The 20,072-nt window shown below is 41.4% G+C and overlaps 5 protein-coding genes and 1 long non-coding RNA gene across 10 annotated transcripts; 1 reads left to right on the top strand and 5 right to left on the bottom strand.

Annotated features, from left to right (window-relative positions):
- Positions 1–197: 197 nt before the first annotated feature.
- LOC116922947 (transcription factor IIIA) lies at positions 198–2,547 on the bottom strand. Of its 2 annotated transcripts, none has more exons than XM_032929444.2 (8): positions 2,387–2,547; positions 1,964–2,300; positions 1,802–1,905; positions 1,578–1,751; positions 1,323–1,501; positions 1,138–1,255; positions 807–912; positions 198–550 (listed from the first exon to the last, which is right to left on the bottom strand). In XM_032929444.2, exons 2-8 carry the CDS (start codon positions 2,183–2,185, stop codon positions 356–358), a joined length of 1,098 nt encoding a protein of 365 aa, XP_032785335.2. In that variant the 5' UTR covers positions 2,186–2,300; positions 2,387–2,547; the 3' UTR covers positions 198–355. The 2 variants fall into 2 exon arrangements, with proteins under 2 accessions (XP_032785335.2, XP_032785336.2); XM_032929445.2 differs by having other exon boundaries at positions 1,323–1,483.
- Positions 2,548–3,053: 506 nt separating this feature from the next.
- LOC123472360 lies at positions 3,054–4,200 on the bottom strand. Its single transcript, XR_006646778.1, has 3 exons — positions 4,061–4,200; positions 3,240–3,982; positions 3,054–3,168 (listed from the first exon to the last, which is right to left on the bottom strand). It is a non-coding gene; the product is annotated as an uncharacterized LOC123472360 (long non-coding RNA).
- Positions 3,307–5,023, top strand: LOC116922956 (Bardet-Biedl syndrome 5 protein homolog). 2 transcript variants are annotated; one of them, XM_032929457.2, is made up of 8 exons: positions 3,307–3,436; positions 3,518–3,666; positions 3,750–3,799; positions 3,870–4,000; positions 4,080–4,215; positions 4,283–4,384; positions 4,443–4,637; positions 4,723–5,023. In XM_032929457.2, exons 1-8 carry the CDS (start codon positions 3,384–3,386, stop codon positions 4,927–4,929), a joined length of 1,023 nt encoding a protein of 340 aa, XP_032785348.2. In that variant the 5' UTR covers positions 3,307–3,383; the 3' UTR covers positions 4,930–5,023. The 2 variants fall into 2 exon arrangements, with proteins under 2 accessions (XP_032785348.2, XP_032785347.2); XM_032929456.2 differs by having other exon boundaries at positions 3,342–3,425.
- Positions 5,024–6,988, bottom strand: LOC116922962. Of its 3 annotated transcripts, XR_004394168.2 has the most exons (5): positions 5,894–6,988; positions 5,728–5,839; positions 5,576–5,652; positions 5,345–5,492; positions 5,024–5,283 (listed from the first exon to the last, which is right to left on the bottom strand). XR_004394168.2 is itself a non-coding variant. In XM_032929465.2 (3 exons), exons 1-3 carry the CDS (start codon positions 6,687–6,689, stop codon positions 5,529–5,531), a joined length of 1,032 nt encoding a protein of 343 aa, XP_032785356.1. In that variant the 5' UTR covers positions 6,690–6,974; the 3' UTR covers positions 5,317–5,528. The 3 variants fall into 3 exon arrangements, 1 of the variants encoding a protein (XP_032785356.1); XR_004394167.2 differs by having other exon boundaries at positions 5,345–5,652; positions 5,894–6,974; XM_032929465.2 differs by lacking the exon at positions 5,024–5,283 and having other exon boundaries at positions 5,317–5,652; positions 5,894–6,974.
- Positions 6,989–7,327: 339 nt separating this feature from the next.
- On the bottom strand, positions 7,328–10,356 carry LOC116922867 (chitin deacetylase 1). The gene is made up of 7 exons (XM_032929326.2): positions 10,180–10,356; positions 9,469–9,711; positions 9,211–9,360; positions 8,908–9,138; positions 8,142–8,833; positions 7,927–8,054; positions 7,328–7,844 (listed from the first exon to the last, which is right to left on the bottom strand). The coding sequence occupies exons 1-7, from the start codon at positions 10,214–10,216 to the stop codon at positions 7,745–7,747; spliced, it is 1,581 nt and encodes a 526-aa protein (XP_032785217.2). The 5' UTR covers positions 10,217–10,356; the 3' UTR covers positions 7,328–7,744.
- Positions 10,357–13,560: 3,204 nt separating this feature from the next.
- LOC116922852 (chitin deacetylase 1) lies at positions 13,561–16,574 on the bottom strand. The gene is made up of 7 exons (XM_032929307.2): positions 16,415–16,574; positions 16,176–16,268; positions 16,001–16,078; positions 15,436–15,581; positions 15,121–15,370; positions 14,734–15,055; positions 13,561–14,657 (listed from the first exon to the last, which is right to left on the bottom strand). The coding sequence occupies exons 2-7, from the start codon at positions 16,219–16,221 to the stop codon at positions 13,829–13,831; spliced, it is 1,671 nt and encodes a 556-aa protein (XP_032785198.2). The 5' UTR covers positions 16,222–16,268; positions 16,415–16,574; the 3' UTR covers positions 13,561–13,828.
- Positions 16,575–20,072: the final 3,498 nt, after the last annotated feature.

Raw genomic sequence — 20,072 nt, 5'->3', positions numbered from 1 at the left:
CTATTTTTCGGAAAACTTGTCACAACTTCCAATCAAAATGACACAGTATTCCAAATCAATAAGTTTGACATAAATTGGTCGTATAGGATTTAAATAAACATTCCGTTTTGCTCGTGCTTGGGTTACATAAATCTATCTTGAAGTTCGTCCTTCTGGGAATGTGATGGCGCGGGCCCAATTCCATGACACTCTATGGATTTCTGTGTACAAATGTCGATTTATTACCACTGAAACATAAACAACAGCTGAACAATGCGCGAAGCTCGGTAGGGACACACTGATGAGTAAAGTAAACTATGTTTTACGTGAGACTTCCATTATATGTAAAATAATCTCAACCAGCTTTGTAGTTGTACTATTCCAAGCTTCTCATAACAAGCTTACTTTCAGAATTCGAAATTTTTTGCCCTGAAAGGATTGCAGCCATGGCTTTCTTCGGCTGGCCTTTGTCGCTACGGACTTTCGGAGATTTACGAATCACTCGTGTATCCTCGCTTTTAGTGCCTGCAGTAGGCAATTTGTGTCGTGCAGCGTGCGATACCAGACTAGCCTACACGGGAAAACAGAAGAGGTATGGATTAGATAACGGAACGGATATTTTACGGATTGTGGGTAGCTCTAGGTTCAACCCTAATGTTTCCCATCCAATACCGTGCTCATAATTACAGAATATGGCTGTTCTCGTGGTATCTAACTGATGTAAAACTGTAAACAGAATCCTATCAGTCAATACAACGGTAGCAGTCATTTCCTGTGCTTTCACATGTTCTTAGATGGGAAAAAATTTGGGTCAAACATTCTTGTACCTTTCTAATGAAGACTTTGCCGCATCCTTCTTGTTTACATTGAAACTGACCAGGATTGTGGTAATTATCAATATGAGATTTGAGATTATTTTTATAATAGAACTTCCTAGAAATAAAAAGAAATTGTTAAAAAAAAAATATATTTTAAAAATCCATTAACAGTATTATCTCTCGATTAAACAATCTGCAGAGGCAATGTACAAATTAATTTAGAAAATGATGAAAAATTAAATATATATTTAGTGAAAAAATATAAATAAAAGTAAAACAACTATTATTTCTATACTCTACACCTACAGTACTTGAAGGGTATGTGTAGAGTAAGGTTTACCTTAAACAGCTTTCGAAAGGGCAATGAAAAACTTCTCTTGTTGCTTGATGCATTTTCTGGTGTGATTTCAAGAAACCAGGTCTTTTGAATGTTGAATTACAAATTGTGCAAATATGTTCTGCATATTCAAAAGCAATGAATTAACAAAGATATTCAAGCATAAGAAAAATATAACTTGTCTTTACTTTGGGCATGGGCTTCAAGTTTATGTTTTCTCAATGCACTCCAAATAGGAAAATGCTGATCACATCCTTCTGCATCACAAACATATCCCTTATGGGTTTTTGCATGGGCTCTCAGTCTACTAGGCAACAGAAAGTGTTTGCCACACCCTTCATATTCACATCTATGGGAAGACAATGACCCATTTGATTTTGAATTAAAAATTTCTTGATTAAAATTTAATAGTATAGTATAGTAAAAACAAATCAAATGCTTACTGGTAGGGTAAAATTCCTGTGTGCTGATATTGATGGATCTTCAATTGTTGGTTCTTCTTAAAGGTTTTTTCACATGATGGACATTTAAGAGCATGTGCAGAATGAACACTCTGGTGGTGTAGCTCCATTTTCTGTCTTGAAACAAACTGTTTTCTACAGGTTTCTACAGGGCACCTAAAAAATAGGTAAATAAAAGTATAATTTCCATTTTAACGTAGACTTACAAGAAGATCTGAACAGCCAACTGCTCATGTGCAGTTGAAACATGTCTTTTTAGGTGAAATGCCCTTGTATAACTTTGGTCACACTGCTGACATTTAAATGGCCTCTAAGACATAAATAAATTGAATTTCTGTTTAAAATTATCACAATGAAGTTTGACATACATCACCAGAATGAATTCTCTCATGCTGCACAAGTCTTGATGGTTTACCAAAAGCAGCTGTGCAGCCTTCATGTGTACAATGATAACGTTTATTTCCTGGTGTCAGATTTCCCTTTGGTTCCACCGATACTTCAGCAACAAATTGCCTTTCATTAGATATTTGAGTTTTATCCATTACTTTATCTGAAGTGGTCTGCATGTATCTAAGCTTATCTATCAGCATTGGCTGATCAAAAAACTTGATTATTCAATTGCCAAATAGTATTTGATTATTCACGCTTTGATAAATAATATCAGAGGGCATAAACAACGGCCATGTGCAAAGGTGTTCACCGTCTCTGAATGGCGGGAAACATAGAGCTATTAGATTTCTTTCTATTGGAATTAAATTATGTACTTATTTAACCATGAGGGTACAACTAACCTTCGATATTGAAACTTTACCAAAACTGCAAAACGAACAGCTGAAAATTATGGAAATTGCCGGCATGTAACTTGTAACTCACTGCTTTTAGCCTACTTCATAACCATGTGCTAACAGGTAATAACAAAGCTTACGAGAACGGACAAGCGGGATTTCCACCATCCTTTTACATATTCCACGATTTGGGTAAAATGCGAGATGCACCCTTGCGGAAAAGAGTTGGTAAAATGCGGAATTAATATGGAAAGATACTAAAATTGGGCCTCACGAGGAGATCAGGCACCGTCATAAGTCATAACATGATTTTCTTGCTATGAACAATGCCGTACGTGGATAAACGATTCAACCATTCACATTAATTTATTAAATGGGTTAAACCACATTGACATATAGTTACTTAAATACTGGCATAGAAGACAACTATTGTTTTGTCCTTCAACTAATTTTATCATTTATGCTCACCAGCCAAAAGCCTGTCATCCAGCCAAAAGAAAATCGCGCGTTTTTTTTTACACAATTTAAATAGCTTTGATAGTGGTGCCACGTAGCGGCTTCTCAGAGAACTATCAGATATCAGGATATAAATTAATTAAATGGGGTTTGGGGAATCCTAGAAATTTCACACAATTAAATATTGTTCACGTAAAAGTTTGCATACAAAAGCTTGCCATTGTGTCCATCGAATATCTTCGGCAGAACTTTAATCCCTCGTCCGTTATTCAAAGCCTCAAAGCCGCTATGTCCGGATTCTGTAACATGGTAATATGCTCCTCGTCTCTCATCTATTGGGGACGTTTTTTAAAAAGAAGATTAGTATTCATATGCTGTCTCCGTCTGAAATTCCGATGATTACCTAGAATATCATACGGGTCACGGCATCACAAGAACACACGTACTGTGACTTCATGTGGTACCATGGCAACGCGTTCAAAACAAAGAGAATGTAGGGCCTCAACATGAAGAATTGCATTTACAGTGCACCAAAGCAAGAAAAACCATGCCTAACATGCATTGGCAAGACAATGAAATTCGATTCGATGTGAGTTCAAGGTAGGATTTGCATTGTCAATTACGTTACCATGCACCGGGCTCATAGCTTAATTGCGAGTTTGCTGATTTAATGTTTTCCAGTCTGCTGAATATGGTTCCAGGCGAATTTGTCCTCGAGCGAGTAGAACTCGTGGAAGACACAAAAGCAAATAGCGGTGAACCTGGTTGCCTGATTATGACAAATCTCAGACTTTTATGGTATTCCCATAAAACTGCTAAACTAAACCTCAGTAAGGACTTTTTAATGCTTGCTTACTTATCATGTGGGCTCAATGGTAATTTTTGCTCATCCCAACAATTTTACTCTTCATAGCCATTGGATACAATACTCTTGTTAGTGTTACTTCTCAGCCGTCCAACAATGTAAGGATAATTAATAAGAATCTACGTATACGTTGAGATAATGGAAGGCAATCGCTGTCCTTGATTCCAGAAATCCAAAAGGAATTCAGCAAATACCTTGCATATTTTAACCAAAATAGGGAACGAAAAATTCGAATTCTTATTCACGCCATTAAACGAAAATAAGAAGGATTTTTCTGCAATCTTAAACGAAATCCATAAGTATGTTAAGAATCAAACGGACTATAGAACTGCTCAATCTGTGGAATAAAGAAGGCTTACCATAAGTTTCCTATTGTAGAAGTTACTGCGTATCCAAACCTTTTCGCGAGCTGCGGTTACGGCATCACATAATCCAAGCAAACCAACTCAAAGTAATGCCGCTGGAACACATATGCAACAGAATCGACGGGGTATGGAACCTGGCCAACAATCAAGTAAAGATAATTTTTCTAAAACTGTAACTATTCTAAATGTTTAATGCAACATCACCACAATTTAAAGGGAAATTTAGGTTGTTTCATCATTACAAACGTTCGTGTCGTTTGGTTCGCTAGTCTCAACGAATATTTTAACATTTCCCTACCGTACCTGCAGATTGCACAGGTAGCGTGAATGGCTAGTGAAAAAAGAATGCGCAGTTAATCGATTCTTGTGTGTACAGTTCAGCGTGCGGGATTCGAAGTTTGGTCAAGTATTGGTCATAGAATCAGTGGATAATAGCGGAGGAGGATACGTTTTAGGTTTCCGCATCGATCCGGCAAGCAGACTTAAGCAAATAATCCAAGAGCTCCGGTCGCTGCATGTCACGCAGAATCGTAATCCTGAATTTGGCGTTATTTGGAAATCAACTTTAGAGGTGAATCAGTTATGATAAAAAAAAACATTGTTCTATGGGAAGAAGTTATTTACAAATGAATGTTCTTGGATTATGTGGATGCAAGGATCAAGCAAAAACTTCTATGCCTTTACCACCCAAAGATGAGAAGCAAGACCAGGGCGTGCGCTGCTTCGCCAATTACTTGCAACCTGACTGTTTTAATTCAATTTCTGGTGACCATCCACCTGAGTTTGACAAAAGCATCGGACTTGCTATGGAGAAGTTGCCAAAAGGAGTTAACCGAAATTCCCTGTGGAAAATAACGTTTTAAGTCCGAACCAAAAACTGTAATAAAGATATCCCTTTTACTGAACTGAGCTCTGCTTACGTTTGGTGGAATCGGAAAATAAATAATCAGCATTGCATTACGCGTCGAATGGTTTAATATGATAATAATGTATCCAGCCAAAAATGTTTTGGCCGAATTATGCTCATTAAAACAAATCCTATAAAATACCCGTAGGGTCAACCACGATAGTGAAAAATAATTGTTCTGTTCGAAGTATATAATGACAGAGGATGGATTCTGAGTAGAATAAGGCTATTGCAAATGGCAAAAGACCCGTTTTCAACGGTATTTTTTTTCTTGATGGTCTACACTCCTTTCGCACGTAACCTATGGAAGCTTTAAGGTGGTAATACTGGGTAAATTAGACACTTGTAGAATATGCAGTGTATATAGTTACCGACAAACAAAAGCACCGAAGGGTCAACCACGATAGTGAAAAATAATTGTTCTGTTCGAAGTATATAATGACAGAAGATGGATTCTGAGTAGAATAAGGCTATTGCAAATGGCAAAAGACCCGTTGAATTCAATCGTTTTTTAAGTTTCTGGAACATTTCAGAATATCACAGAAGTCATAGGAATCAGGTATTAAGACTCAAGATTTCGAACTCAGGCATATGACCGTCACCTTCAAAATGCGACATTACGTGATCAACAAATTCGTCTTGGGATATAACCGTCGAAAACATGTTTTCACAAAGAGGACTGTAAACAGTAACACAACAAAAGATGAAATTAGTTACTTAAACGTGTGTCTGTATGGAAAATCAAAAGAAATACCAAATGCGGTCTTGTAGGTTCATGTTTTTCCACACTGACGAACTGCCCAAATCGGGTGCATGCATGTCGAAACTTGTTTGAGTTACAACACTCGCAGCTGCCGCTTCATTTGCTAAAGATATCTGTTGTATAAATTTGTGAACAAAAAGTAGCATTTTGATCTTACCTGCGTTCATTCTTAATATTTGATGCAGATGACGTAATTTCAAGTTTTCATTTTGTAATTTTTCTTTGAGAGTAAGTGCAGTTTGTGTACACTGTTGAACATACTCCATTGGATCTGTTTCATCATTTTCATCTGACAGAATGGATAATCCTTGAACTGCTTCCATCGAGTTACGTTGGAATTCCATCATCCTTGAGCACTGCTCTTCAAGCTCACCCTGCCCTTTCTTTAGACTGAGCAATATTTTTGATGACAACTCTTCGACAACTGTCCCTTTTGCGTTTTCCAAAGCAGGGGACCAAAGACCTTTCCGTACCAAATCCAATTCTCTTTGAATAGCACTCAGATTAGGTTCAGAATATGTGCGACTTGTGACATCAAGTGTTTTCGGTCTTGTATCAGAACCACCATAAAGCTCAACTGTAACAAGGCTGTCATGTGATCCTTCAAGATCTTCTTTGACTTCTGTCAGATCTGACTTGAAACTTTCAGAATCTGTCTTATATGCATTGCCAACTCGGCCACGAGCAAATATAGTCAATTTTTCAGCCAGGAGGGAGCATTCTTGCTGCTTAGAATGGAACTCCTGTGTGAGTCTTAAATTCCGTTCTCGTAAACGGATTTGCTGGTCCTGCAAGCGTTCAACTTCAACCACAAGCTCTGTTCGGCTTGTAACCAGCCTTTCATTTTCCATTTGTAATGACTCGACTCGATTTTGAAGTTTCTTGTATCGTTCCTCCAAGTTTCGTAATGCAGTCTGTAAATACACAACGTTGTTGCTGTTTGACTGTGTCATAGTTGTTATGCACGAGGTACTTTGTTTGCAATAAAAAATACTGAGTAAAAAGTGTAACAATAAACGAGATTGAACAACGTATAAAAGAAATACTGAGAGGGGCAGGAACACGAATGAGGAATGCCCAAAACCACAACTTTGCTGCTTGATACCTTCTACTGTCGGTCAAAACAACTAACACGTCAACACCGTACTCTACCGGTTCAATTGTCAAGTAGCCTAGATACCGTAGTTATGTTTTTCAAATCTTTGTCTTCAAAATTCCAACAACCATTCCAATCAGAGAAAATTCAATTCTTTAAAATGAAAAATCTAGGCATTTAATAAAAGCTTATGCCCAAAAAATAACAGGAATTACTCCGTATCTCTTGGGGAAATTATGAAATCCCCTGACAGATCTTATGTTTTCATGAAAATAGTGGAACAGCGGGTAATCTAATCTCTGACATTTAAAAAGATATGGTGTATGGATATCGTGCTTTATGTTATTAGTGGTGTTTCCTTGTCAAAACAAGCAGCATAATCTGTAAAAATGTCATGCAGCATTCGAACGATTCCTTGCGCCACAGGCGATCACGCAACCAGATCGTTCTAAAAGCTTTATACTCACGAAAGATAAAACAAGGTAAAAATCATCGTGTGTTTGGTTCGATTTATATTTTTTTATACACAGCTCACATCACACATAAGATGAAGCATTGAAAGAGTTCACTCGCAATTTTTGTGAATTTCTTTTGTAAAGTTGTTTTTATGTATACGTGAGGCTTTCAAAGGTACCTGCTATTGTGAGTTTTGTTGATAAATTTTCAGGCAATTCCTGGAGACCCCAATCAAATTCAGAACATTTCATTAAGAATTTCTTAAAATTAAATGCCTTGGGTTTTCTCCATCAAAAGAAGAATATGCGATAAACAAACTATCACAAAATAATAACGGACACGAGAGAGAGAGCGTGCGGTGAATTCAAAAAAAAAAATATGGTCCTTATCCACTTAACGGATAAGGTCTGCAGGTTTGAAGAAAAAAAAAAAAAATGTTGTTTGCCCTGTTATTGCTTAGTTGGAGAACCCATCACCGGTAGGATCAAGGATCCATGGATAGTTGTTCGGACATTCCATGCAAGTGTGAAGACGAAGGATCTCTCCAGGCAATTCTCTGTTGATGGATTGAAATAAAAAGGAAAGTTATTAGTTAAGGAACTTCTAATAGTTAAGTTAACGTTAAAAGTCAATCATACCTTGTGGTCAATGGGCAGGCGTTGGGCAATGAGCAGAAAGGCTGTCCCTTAACGTCGCATTTCTCTTTCCATTCCTGGAAGTCTCTGAGAGCACTCAATTCAGTGGGGTTCTGCATCCATTGGATAACCTGAACAAAAAACACAATTCTGAATCTACGTCCAACTTCGAACAATAACATTGGAAAGAGAACTATGTAGTCTCGGCGGTATTTTACCTGCAACATGGTGACGAAGTAGACATCATTGCGAGCAATCATCTCATCCATAAACTTGATGAGTTCATTCTTGAATTCCTTCTTGCTCTTGAGCCAAGAAGCGCCGAAATGGAGGCCGAGGGGGGCGCGGTTGGTGCTCAAATGGCGGTCAACGTTGTGACGGAGCATGCGGCCGAATTGTTCGCCGGTAGCGATGTTGGTGCAAGAATCGACCATGTGGCAACCGGGAAGAGATTCGTCGAAGGTGGGGTCATCACGACGATCGAGCTCGTTGATAACCATTTCCCAGATGGGGTGGCTGCGGCTGGCACAGTTTTGGGCGTTGCCGATGCACTTGTGGGGCATGCGGAAGTACAGAGTGTAGGGCCAGATGGGAACACGGCCGAGCGGTGCAGTGATGGACGAATCGTAAACAAAGAACTGGTCAGCCATCATGTCGAATTGCTTGTTGCCGCCGACACGCAAGTAAGGAGCTCGCACACCGATGATGGAGCCGTCGGTGATGTTGGCGAAACGCTCGATGATCAATCGGTTGCCGGCCATCTCAGCCAGCCAATCATCGTAGCTACCTTCGGTCCAGTACTTGGAACTGTCCTTGCTAGTAACGGAGAAAGAGGAGATCTCGTGACCGCGACGGTGAAAGTCTTGCACGGCCGAGTAGTTGGTGTATTTGTGGGAGACGAAGAAGGTTCCTGTACGACGCAATGGAATGCAACATTTGAGAAATGTGGGTTACGCACTTGTTTTTCTTTCTTTAATGGCTTACCCTTAGCCTGGCAGCCGTTGGGGTTGAGACGAAGGCCGCTGAAGATTTCTTCGTACAAGTCGATGTTGTCAGTGTTCATGGCACCGTTGAAGGTGAGCGTGATCATTTGCGGAACATTGATAGCTTCCAATTCGCCGGGAATGCGAGTACCATCAGCTGAGCAATAGCAATCGGGAAGGCTGCACTGAGTTGGGTCGCATTCGGGGGCGCGGTTGGGATCGCTATCGACAGCTAATCGAACGAACGTAAGTAAACCAACTGAAGGCGCAACTATTCAAAATGTGATGTTAGCCATCAACTTACTGCAAGCGTTTTCATCGGAGCCGTCTTTGCAATCGGGTTTGTCGTCGCAGAAAAGAGCCTTGTCGATACATTCGCCGTTACCGCACGAGAGTTTGCCATCAGGGCAGATGGGCTCGTCCGTCTTCAACTTGGGCAAAGCCTTGCGGGGTCCTGTTATTCCAACAAGCCCACACACACAAATGATTAGCTCAATCAAACAATCTCAAACTTCATTTTGCCAATTCAATCAAAAAAATAAATAAATAATAATAATATTACGGTCGAGTTTGTCGCAGTTGGTGACTTTAGCTTTCCAGTCGCACGTCTGTCGCTCGACATCGAAACCCAAACCAGCCGGGCAACGGACTGCTGCCAAGCGGATGGCTCCGGCAATGCCGGCACGGTCACAGCGCACCACATCACGACAATCTCCTTCGGTGGACAGACGGAAGTACTCCTCTGGTGGCCTGTTTTCGCACAATTGCTCGGGCGTCTGAGCAGCTTCCTGGGCGTTGCTGAAACCTGTGACATTCGTAAGACAATCAGCAAAAATCTTTAACCGTTGATTTTTTTGAGCGGCCGATTCTCGTCAAATGGCGAAAGGCAAAGAGAAAGCGGGTCAAGTAGCGCGAGATGGCCAATAAGTGAAAGGACCCAGCGTTTCTCTTGAAATGCTCACTTGCCAAAAGAACACGGAGAGCTTTCTCCTACTGCTCTTTGTTCATTGGCTTGGCGATACTTTCACGAAACGAATGACCTTAATTCAAAGCACGTTCTACTGCGGCCCATTTTTGCGTAACTCGTTGGCGTGGTTACGCGACGAGTTTTAACAAATACATCGAAAGAAAGAGAGAGAGAGAAAACGAATTCCAAGACGAAAAGATTTGGGTGAAAGTGTCCACGCAAACAACAAAAATCCGTAGGAGAAACAAAAACAAAACACAAAGAAAACAAAGAGAAAAATGTTAAGACTTGAAATAGAAAACTTACCTGCAACGAGAAGTAGCACTAGGCAAACGGAACGCATCTTGTCAGAGGAATGTAAATCTTGTTTGCTTTAAAGAAGAATTTGAAAAAAAAGATGCAAAATCGACAGTTGTTGTTGTTGTTTTGCTCAGGTGATTCGAACGCCGCGCGTTCCAAACTACAACTGCCTCCCGAACTTCTCCCACCCACTAGACTTTATACCCGGGGTTCAAGTTGGTCATTCTTATTCCCAGTCTTAGCTATAGGAGCTGGGGCACCTCCTCCATACCAGAGCTTCATTGGTTTCCCACGGCTCCCCTTCCAAAAAAAATAGAAAAAAAAAGAACAAAACAAAATATACCTGGGCACACCGGTCGGCCATCTTCTTTCTCCGCCCTCTCTCTTTCTCTCGGCTATATAAGCCACTAAGTTTCTTTCGCCCACCATTGGTCCGTTGCTTCCTCCACTTTCACCCGTCTCGGAAAAGTTGCCCTACCAAAAGAATTATAATAACAGCGGGTTCCACTTGAGACTCTGAGCATAACGAAGGCTCTCATAGAAGAACAAAGAGATTTAGATTTAAAAAAAGAAATATACCTTGAGATGAGAAAGGATTCAATTCCATTGGGGGGTGAGGGGTGAGAGCTAAATCTGGCAAGGTGACGCTGTGCTTCCTGTAATGTGTTATTACGGATTGATGACGACAAAAGAGAACAAATACCTGTCCAGTTTAACCCGGCTCAAGGTTGAAAGACGCTTTGGATGTTGCCATAATTGCACGGCCAATCGTGACCAATAGGAGAGCTACATAGAGGCATTGTTTTTGCAATCCGTTTCACGGGGACGTCGCCTCCAGTGACTAGGTGTGTTTAGCTATGGTTTTCCAAAATACCAGAAGAACCTCAAAACGTGAAACAGGTTTTTTTTTTTCCTTTTTCTGGCTGCGATTGTGTAAAGAAAGCCATAAATCAAGGACTCGTTTTCCAATGGTTTTATTTCAATTTCGAGAGAGAGAGAGAGAAAACAAGATCAAAAATTGGCCTCATAACCAAAAAAAGAAAATCACAATCCAAAATTTTTATCATTTTTGGCAATGGCATTCATTTTTTGAGATCGCATCAACAGTTTCATTTGCTCGGAGGTCATCCGTTTGTTGTATTGACAATCAAAACGGGCAGCATAATTAAAGGTGTAGATTGATCCTTGGGATTTACGATATGGACATTTCGATTTGACATTGCTCCTATTCCTGTGTACATCGGCGACGAATTTCGGCGAACGAGAGGGAAAGGCTTTTGCTCCAAGGACGATCCCATCAGACTTGAAACATTTTCCTTTTTGGCACCGTTGGAAATCGGTGACGGGCAGAGGTCGTCGTTCACACAACTGCACAAAAGTTGTTGTGTATCGCAGACGATAACGCTTCGGCCAATTAAAATGCATCACGGAAGAAAATGTTGGTTTCACACCGAAAATGAGAACAATGTGAAACATAAGAGAAAACACAAGAAACTTCGAAATGGTTTGCAAATGGCCGCCAGCCAATTAAAAACAAAAAAAATGGATTCATTTACTTTCTCCGTGGTTTTTCTGTACCGATCATATTCGAAATGTTACGTGACGTTAGTCTGATCTGATTTCGCACATTTTAGCTCCCCCCTCCTCCCATGTTTAACAAAGATGTTGTTCTTCTCCGAGGCTGTGAATCGAATAAGCAAAGAGAAGCTGCGGAGAGCGAGAGCGAGAAAGAGAGAGAGAGAGAGAGAGAACCAAAAAAAGCGTGTGTGTGTGTGTGTGTGTGTGTGTGCACGGATCGACTTTCCATCTTTTCCTTTCTAACGAGTCACGTGACGAGCGACGATGGTCCAAACTGGCACAGCGAGAGAGGCAGAGCGAACGACGAGGTCAATTCCACACACCAATCCCGGAAGCGAAAGGCAGTCACGTGATCTAACAACTGGGGACAACTTTGGCGCAGGAGAAAGGTTCCCTTGCAGCCTCTCTCTTTTGCGCGCGCAGTTCGTGTAATTCGGGAAAAAAAACAAAAACAAAACGCAGTTCACCTTTACGAACGACGATCGTAAAACGCACAAAGAGATTATTATTATTATTTGTTTTGTTTTCTAGAGAGATTGTAAAAAAAAGTGCGCCATCGATGTGCTGTATGCAAAGACGTCTATAACTTTGCCGTTCCAGTTGGACGACGAGCGGGAATTCGGAGAAAAGACGCTCTTCTCTGGCAGGCATTTCGGCCCCGCGTGACGGGCTGACCTACTTCGGCATGCGACTTTTTTGTTTTTTTTGGTTTTTTTTTTCGGGGTTAAAGACGTTTGGGTTGAAGTTGTTGGCCACCTTTATCTTGAAACGTATATCTCGTATTTATGTATTCCCCCATTTGCCCCCTTTCTCAAGTCGGATGCTGATAGGCAACTGTTTTTAATGGACGGCGATACACGGGGCTGGCAGCTTTTCCTCCGTCTCCTTCTCTCTCTCTCTTTCATGTCCTAGATGCTTTTGAGAGAAAAAAAAACAAAAGCCACGCCCTCAAAGTGTTCCACTTCAGAGTCACCCCCCTCTTCTCTCTCTCTCTTTCACATCCAAAGTATTATACGATCATCTTGTTGTAGATATGCGTTATAGACACCCAGAAAGAAATTAGAAAACGTCATCACACTTTAGACATCCTCATTTCTAGCATCACGACAGACCACTAAACACACTAATCTATATTCAATTCCATCCCCTGGACAAAAAACAAAAACATTTTCTAGTCCGCCATACTTCTGAGAATCTTGAAAGTTCGAGAACTTGTTATGCAATGGCACTTTCTTGTCGTGGAATGAAACTCGTGGATTAACTTTTATCCCGTCGATATAACAATACATTTACGTTCAGCAATTGTTTGTTTGTTAATTCCATATATTTTGTTTGTTTTGTTTTTTTTAATTTTTTACAAAGGACGGCACAGCGACATGAAGTTCCAATGAAAACGGAAAATCGTGTAACCCGCACATCAATTCAATCAAAAGACATAAAAGTGGGCGGGGATTGAATAATCATTCGGTAGCCCCAATTCCCCAAAAAAAAAAGAAAAGAAAAGAAAACGCGATGGACATGCAAATAATCAGTGATGAGGCAATTTAAAACAAAAGACCGTCTCGCAAAGTTTGGTGTTTGTTCTAATGCAATGTTGATGTCATCAAGCAAAAGAAGAAGAAAAACAAAAACGAGAAGAATCAGATGCAAATCAGATCAGCCAACAGTTTTCTTTTTGACTCATTCAAAAAATTGAGTGTAAATCTTTAGCAAAAGAGAAAACTATTGAGCAAGAAAAAACAAAATGGACGTTATAGTTGGGAATTGTTTTTCGTTTTCAAGATGATGTGACACGAGCCATTGTTTTCATTTTGGTTTTTTTTTTTAAGTTGTATTTTTAATCTCTCATTTGTTTCGTCTTCGTCTTAACAATTTTCAAGTGTACAGTGCCGCCTCTGTCATCGTCAATCGAGGCTATTTATTTGCTATTTTGTAAAATGTGATGTTGATCGAGAAATCATTATTTTTTTCTTCTTTAAATCCTCTTCTTTCATTTGTTTTGTTGAAATTTGTTTTGTTGTTGTCGATATTTCAAAACAAAAAAAAGAAATATCGCTCATTTTCTCTCAATCTTCTCTTAGAAGAAGCCATCACCAGAGGGATCGTTGAGCCATGGATAATTGGGTGGACAACGATTGCAAGTGTGCAGTCTGAGCGTCTCACCGGGCAGTTCCTTGGTGGTCAGGGCGCACGAGTTGGGCACGGCGCAGGCGGAGGGTCCGACCGGCGAGCACTTCTCCTTCCACGGCTCGAAGTTCTTGACTTCGCCGCTCGTCTGCGGGTTCTGGATCCACTGAATGACCTGCGTCATCGTGACGAAGTAGACGTCGCTATGCTTGGCCAGGATCTCGTCCATCCAGAAGAGGAAGGCGTCCATGAATTCGGGGTTGTTCTTGAGCCAAGCGGCGTGGAAGAAAAGGCCGAGCGGCGCCCGGTTTTGGGTGTAATGGCGGTCAAAGTTGTGGTTGAGGAAGGCGTAGAACTGCTCGCCCGACAGGATGTTGGAGCACGAATCAATCATGGCGCAGCCGGGCAGGTCTTCGTCGAAGGTCGGGTCTTCACGGCGATCCAACTCGTTCATGACGATCTCCCAGACGGCGTGGCTGCGTGTCGGGCACTTTTGCAAGTTGCCGTGGCAACGGTGGGGCATGCGGAAGTAGAGCGTGTACGGCCACAAGGGCGGGTTCTGCAGCGGCGCCGTGATGGTCGAATCGTACAAGAACGCTTGCTCTTCCATCATGGTGAACTGGTTGTTGCCGCCGACACGCAAGTAAGGGGCGCGCATACCGACGATCGAATTGTCGGTGATGTTGGCGAACTTGTCGATGATCAGACGAGCGCCGGCCATCTCCTTGGCCCAGTCGTCCACCGAGGCCGTGGACCAGAAAGACTCGTCATCGTTGTGACTGCCCGATAAAATGAAAACGAATTCAAAACCTGAATTTGCTGGTTTAGTTTGAAACGAGTGGCGAGGCGACTTACGTGATGGAATGGGCGGCGATCTCGTGACCTTTGCGGTGGATCTCCTGGACACCGGAGTAGTTGGAGTATTTGTGCGAGACGAAGAAGGTGGCCTTAATGTCGCAGCCGTTGGGGTTTTTGCGCACGCCGTTGAACATGTCCCTGTACAGTTCGACGTTGTTGTTGTTGATGGCGTCGTCGAACGTCACCATGACCATCTGGGGCACCTGTTTCGAATCGAGTTTGCCTGGAACTTCCGTGCCAGTTTCGGAGCAGAAGCAATCGGGCAACAGGCAGACGGCTGGATCGCAAGCCGGGGCTCGGTTAGGATCGTTGCTCAAATCTGCATTCAACAACCAATGAGCATCGCTAATTGCACACAAACAAACAAACAAAGAAAGTCTTTACCGCAAGAGTTCTCGTCCGATCCATCGGTACAGTCTGGGACGCCGTTGCAGAAGAGGCTGCGCTCGATGCAAGTGCCGTCGTGACAGGCCAACATGCCTTCCTGGCAGAGGGGCTCGTCAGTGGACAAGATGGGCCTCAATTTACGAACCTTCTCTTTGATGAGGCAATTCTTGACCTGTTCTTTCCAGTCGCACGTTTGCTTCTCGATGTCGAAAGCGAGTCCAGCTGGGCAACGGATGGCTTGCAAACCCTAAAGATCCATCCATGTGAACATCGACTGATCATTTGTTGAAAAGAATCAAGAGTCAAACGTACCGAAGATGTGCACTGAATGACATCACGGCAGTTGTCGCCCTCACCGGCCTGCAAACGGAACCATTCGCCAGCTTCTTTGGCTTTGCATAATTCCTTTTCGAAGCTATCGTCATCGACGATCGTCGGTGCTGGTGTCACGTTCGACTCTACACAACAACAAATTCTCAAATGATTTTTCGAATTCAAAATCCAGACAAAAAAGGAATCATAAAAATAATCGAAAAAGGAAGGCGTGAAAGTTATCGAAAGAGCAAATGCTTTGCCCTCGATACGAACATTCCCAGTCAATTACCACCAGCTCCTACCAGTTGGCTTTCTCTCTCCGACTTTCTATGCGCGTGTCAGCTACTTCTTTTTTTTACGGCCCTTCGGCGAATAATACGAACCCTCCCTCCAAATTGTCCCTTCTCTTCCAATCAAATCCCTTTCTCCTTTTTTTTCTTCTGTTTGCCGATTTCTTTTTCCATTTCCCTTTTTTTTTTTTTTTTAATATCCCGGACATGCCACTTAAAGTGTCAACATAAAAATTGAAGACATCATTTAAAAGAAAAATTAAATAACTTACCGACAGGTCGACGTGCTGCGTTATTGGCTGCAGCGTTTTGAGCGTTGCGAATTTGGTTAATCTGCGCATTCACCGCAACTGTTGAATTTCAAAGAACAATCATCAATTAAATGCATGCAAATTTTTTAATGTACAATCAAATTTATTAAAAAAAAAAAAAAACAAAAAAACTTACCGGAAGCGAGAAGAACGGCACACAGGGAAGTCCACAAGAACTTCATGATCACAGCGATGAGGAGGGATTCGACGGGCGAAATGCAAATTCAACCTGTTACAACAAGACAAAACAAACAAACAAAAAATCTTTGTTGGTTCGAGTTTGTGTATACGTAATAAAAAGAACGGTGTGCTCCGGTTCGAGAGCAGCCGCCGACTGAAGTCGAGAAGCTGATGCACTGACGAGTTACACAGTACCTGTAGCCGCTTTATGCTGGCCGGTTGTGTTGTGTGTGTGTGTTGGTAGGGGGGAAGGGAATAAAAAACGAACTTCTTTTCAAGCGGCCAGTTGGAAACCTCCTTGTCTCTGTCGCTCTCCCTGCACAAGTATACTATCAGCACTCACCCACTTTCCTTTTATACCCGGTCATGCCGTGTGTATTGGTCTGAACCAGCGCCTTGTGCTGCCCCCACCAGTTTCTTTCTCTCTCTCTCTCTCTCTCTTGTCAGATCATCTCCTTCTTCTTTTATTTCATTTTATTTTTTTTAATTCTCTCTTTCTTTTTTTTTTCAACTTCAAGAGTTTTCTATCAGCTTATTTCTCTGCTCTGCTGTTTGGACCCCCTTTTGTTTTTTTTTTTAAATGTTCGTGTGTTCCTTATTCCATTTGATGATCAAACTCCAACGCGAGGGAATGCTGGATGCATTTATTTTTTCCGGCCGGCTGGACAACGGCATAGGTCGAGGTTACGTTATGTCATGTGTCATCATCGTTTGACTAGTTTTCATTGCTGTTCGTTGTGTCTAAATATAAACGTGGGAGTGGAAAAATAGGTAGTTGAAAACAAGGAAAGAATGAGATAGATGGGGACATGATGATCACGACAATGACCGTATGAACCAGTTTGCCGGTTAAACTCGGCCTTTTGGCCGAATGCCCTCGTCATCGTCGACCCCCATCACGTTACGTGTCTGCCATTCTTTCCCACAAGGAATCCTCCATGTTCTACCCGCACATGATTGCACGTCATTATCATCTATATTCTTTAATCACTGCCTAATGTCGCGAGTTAGCATTTTGCGGGGGGGGAACGGTTGTTTGCGGATACTGGCCAATGAATCGCTTCCGCTATTCATCTAACTGTAACCCAGTCGATTTAAAAATACCATCCAAAGTCCGCCAAGTTATTATTTTTTTTTTTTTAATTCCAAACCCTTCCCCCCCTCCAAAAAAGAGAAGCAGACGGTGTGACTAGCCGATCAACTTTTCTTTCTTCTCGCACTTTTCCCTTTCTTTTTTTTTTTTGTTCTTTCGTCCGTTTGGAAATGAGGAGAGAGTCTTACATGGGAAACCGATTGGTGCGCCATTGGCCAATGGAACCCAACGACCATCCAGCAGGATTGACTCAATCCCTTGTCGCTTTGTATGTACGTTTGACCATATATGCTATGATATCAAAGACAATAAGAAGATTACTATGATAATGACCTAACGACATGACGAAGGTCACATTCTCGTGAGGAAAAGGATTTTTGAGATCAGCGTGTCACCCCTTTTTTTTTTGTTGTTTAAAACAGTAAATCCGTTAGTTCGGATTCCTCCCCCTTCGGTGTGTGTGTTTCTCGCTCCACTCACCTGAAGTTTTGGTGGCCGCGGAAGTCGCAATATCTTTGCCAACAAGCAAAGAAAAAAAAAAAACTTTAAGTGGCAACCACCGTTACAAAACATGCAACTGATTCTAGAATTATTGCCAGTTCGCATATAGACAGTTTGGAAGATGCAATTTTTTGTTTCATCACTCTTTCCTTCCAAATTGAACGGCATTCGCCCTGCTTTCCCTGCTTTCCTGGAACACCTGGAATCAAGGCATGATCTTGAATTTGATTTCTCATCGCCATTGGCTGCCCTCGGCGTTGATTATCGCCATTCATTTCACACTCCTGGCTACATAGATTTCAGATTGGAGCGAAAAGAAAGCCAATAGCCAGAGACGGAAACAAACCGTCATTTGTTATTCTTTAACTCATTAATTTTTGATTATTTTATTTTATTTTTGCGGTCAGGGCGTGGCTTGATGGCGATGCAATGTTTTTTTTTTTTTATTATTGTATATCGCGATAGTTGGTAACCCAGCACAAATCCATCATCGATTCACTCAGAGTGGATTAGCAGGATGTGGCATGGGCGTCGCACGTTCCAGCGCAGCAGCTTGCAACCGCATCTGTCTCCCCCTTCCCTTTTTTTCTTTTCTTCTTGGTTTTTGGCTCTTGTGAAAAAAAAAAAAAATTCACCTCACATTTTGTGTTACGTGTACGAATGAAAACTTGGCAGCCACGCTGGTGAATCGCGGCCGATCCGCCATGACGCATATATACGACCGTGGCTTCGTGACTGGCGACTTTCTCCCTCCGGGTTCCACAACCCCGGAACAACAACGTCTATTTCGAATTTATTCATTTTTTTTCGTACTTTGGAAGACGCAACAAACACAATGAATACAAAAATAAATCAAATAATAATATGGCGAGAGTTCGATTCGCATGACATGACGTAACCTACTTTGCTTTTTTTTCTTTCTTCATTTCTCCTATGCGTAATAATAACAAGTTGGGTTGACGCGTTTTTGTGCATCCGCTAATGGAGAGAGTGATGCATAGAAGAAAACAACAACACACACAAAAAAAAATGAAAACTATAAATTGTTTTTGTCTTTCTCTCTTCTTCTGGTTTCGAACCGTTATTGAATGCTGTTTATTATTCATAGCGTTGCTCGGCCAAAAATTGAATGGAAAGGTTCGTCAGCTCAACATTCAACCATTTCGTGCCTGCAAGAAGGACGAAAAGGTTGGCATAGAGGCACTCCAAGCAAACGGTAGAAGAAGAAGAAGAAGACAAAAGAGAAAAAAAAAACGTGACCTTAACCAAGCAGAGAGGAAAGAAAGTTTCGAAAGTCCTCGTTAAATGAAAAACCCCTCCAAGACACACAGATCAAGTCATCTCCTTTCTTTTTCCTTTCTTCCATTTTATTTTGTTGTTGTTCTTGTTGTTGTCTTCTTTTATGTACAGTTATTCCTAATGCTTTTCTATCGTGCGCTGTGTCTTTTTTCTTTTGTTTCATTGCATTACACACATATTTCTAATTGGCCATCCGACGCACGTCCAGGGACAATTTTTGATGTTAAGCTGCGTGATGAAGGAATAACAAATGAACAATGCCCTCTGTCCTCCATCATTCATAAAACATTTTTTGTTTTTTGTTTTTTGTCTTTGATTTCGTTGTCGTGTCGTGTTCATCGTCGCCATTTTAAAATTCATAACGAGTGCCCAGGTGATTTGTTAATAGCACTTTCGCCTCACGGCGGCCTTCACCGACCTATAGTCTAACAAATTTGAAGAAAAAAACAAAACAATAACTGCAATGACCTGGAGGATGGCGTCACACGCGCAGCGGAAGAAAGCGCCGAAATCCATCCTTTCTCTCCGCCATAGTAATTTGAATATGATATTTAAATGGGACGCCTAACAAAAAAACCAGAGAATAGAATTACAAAGAAATGAAAGACCCGTGGCAAAAACAAAAAACCGGTAAACAAATTTACCGGTAACGGACCTGCCCCGACTGCTGGGCCGAACTCGATGGCAACGTGAAAGAGAAACGAAATGCCTTGGATGCCCACTAAACACAGGTTTGAAAAAGGCGCACAAAAAAAAGAGAAGGGAAAACGTTTTATGACTTAAAAAAAAAAAACCAAAAATTTCAAAACAAAAATCAAAACAAACCCCTCCCCAAACCCCCCAAAAAAAAAAAAAAATATGTAAATCGATTCAGAATATCGAAATATTTGAACGAGAAAACAAGAGGCGCTAGATCAATTTCCAAATGCAGACAGATAGACGTAACTGTCCTTGAGTTAG

This window comes from Daphnia magna, linkage group LG5, assembly GCF_020631705.1.
Source record: "Daphnia magna isolate NIES linkage group LG5, ASM2063170v1.1, whole genome shotgun sequence".
NCBI lineage: Eukaryota > Metazoa > Arthropoda > Branchiopoda > Diplostraca > Daphniidae > Daphnia > Daphnia magna.
Note: the sequence above shows the minus strand (reverse complement) of the source record. Positions and strands in the feature narration are given on the sequence as shown.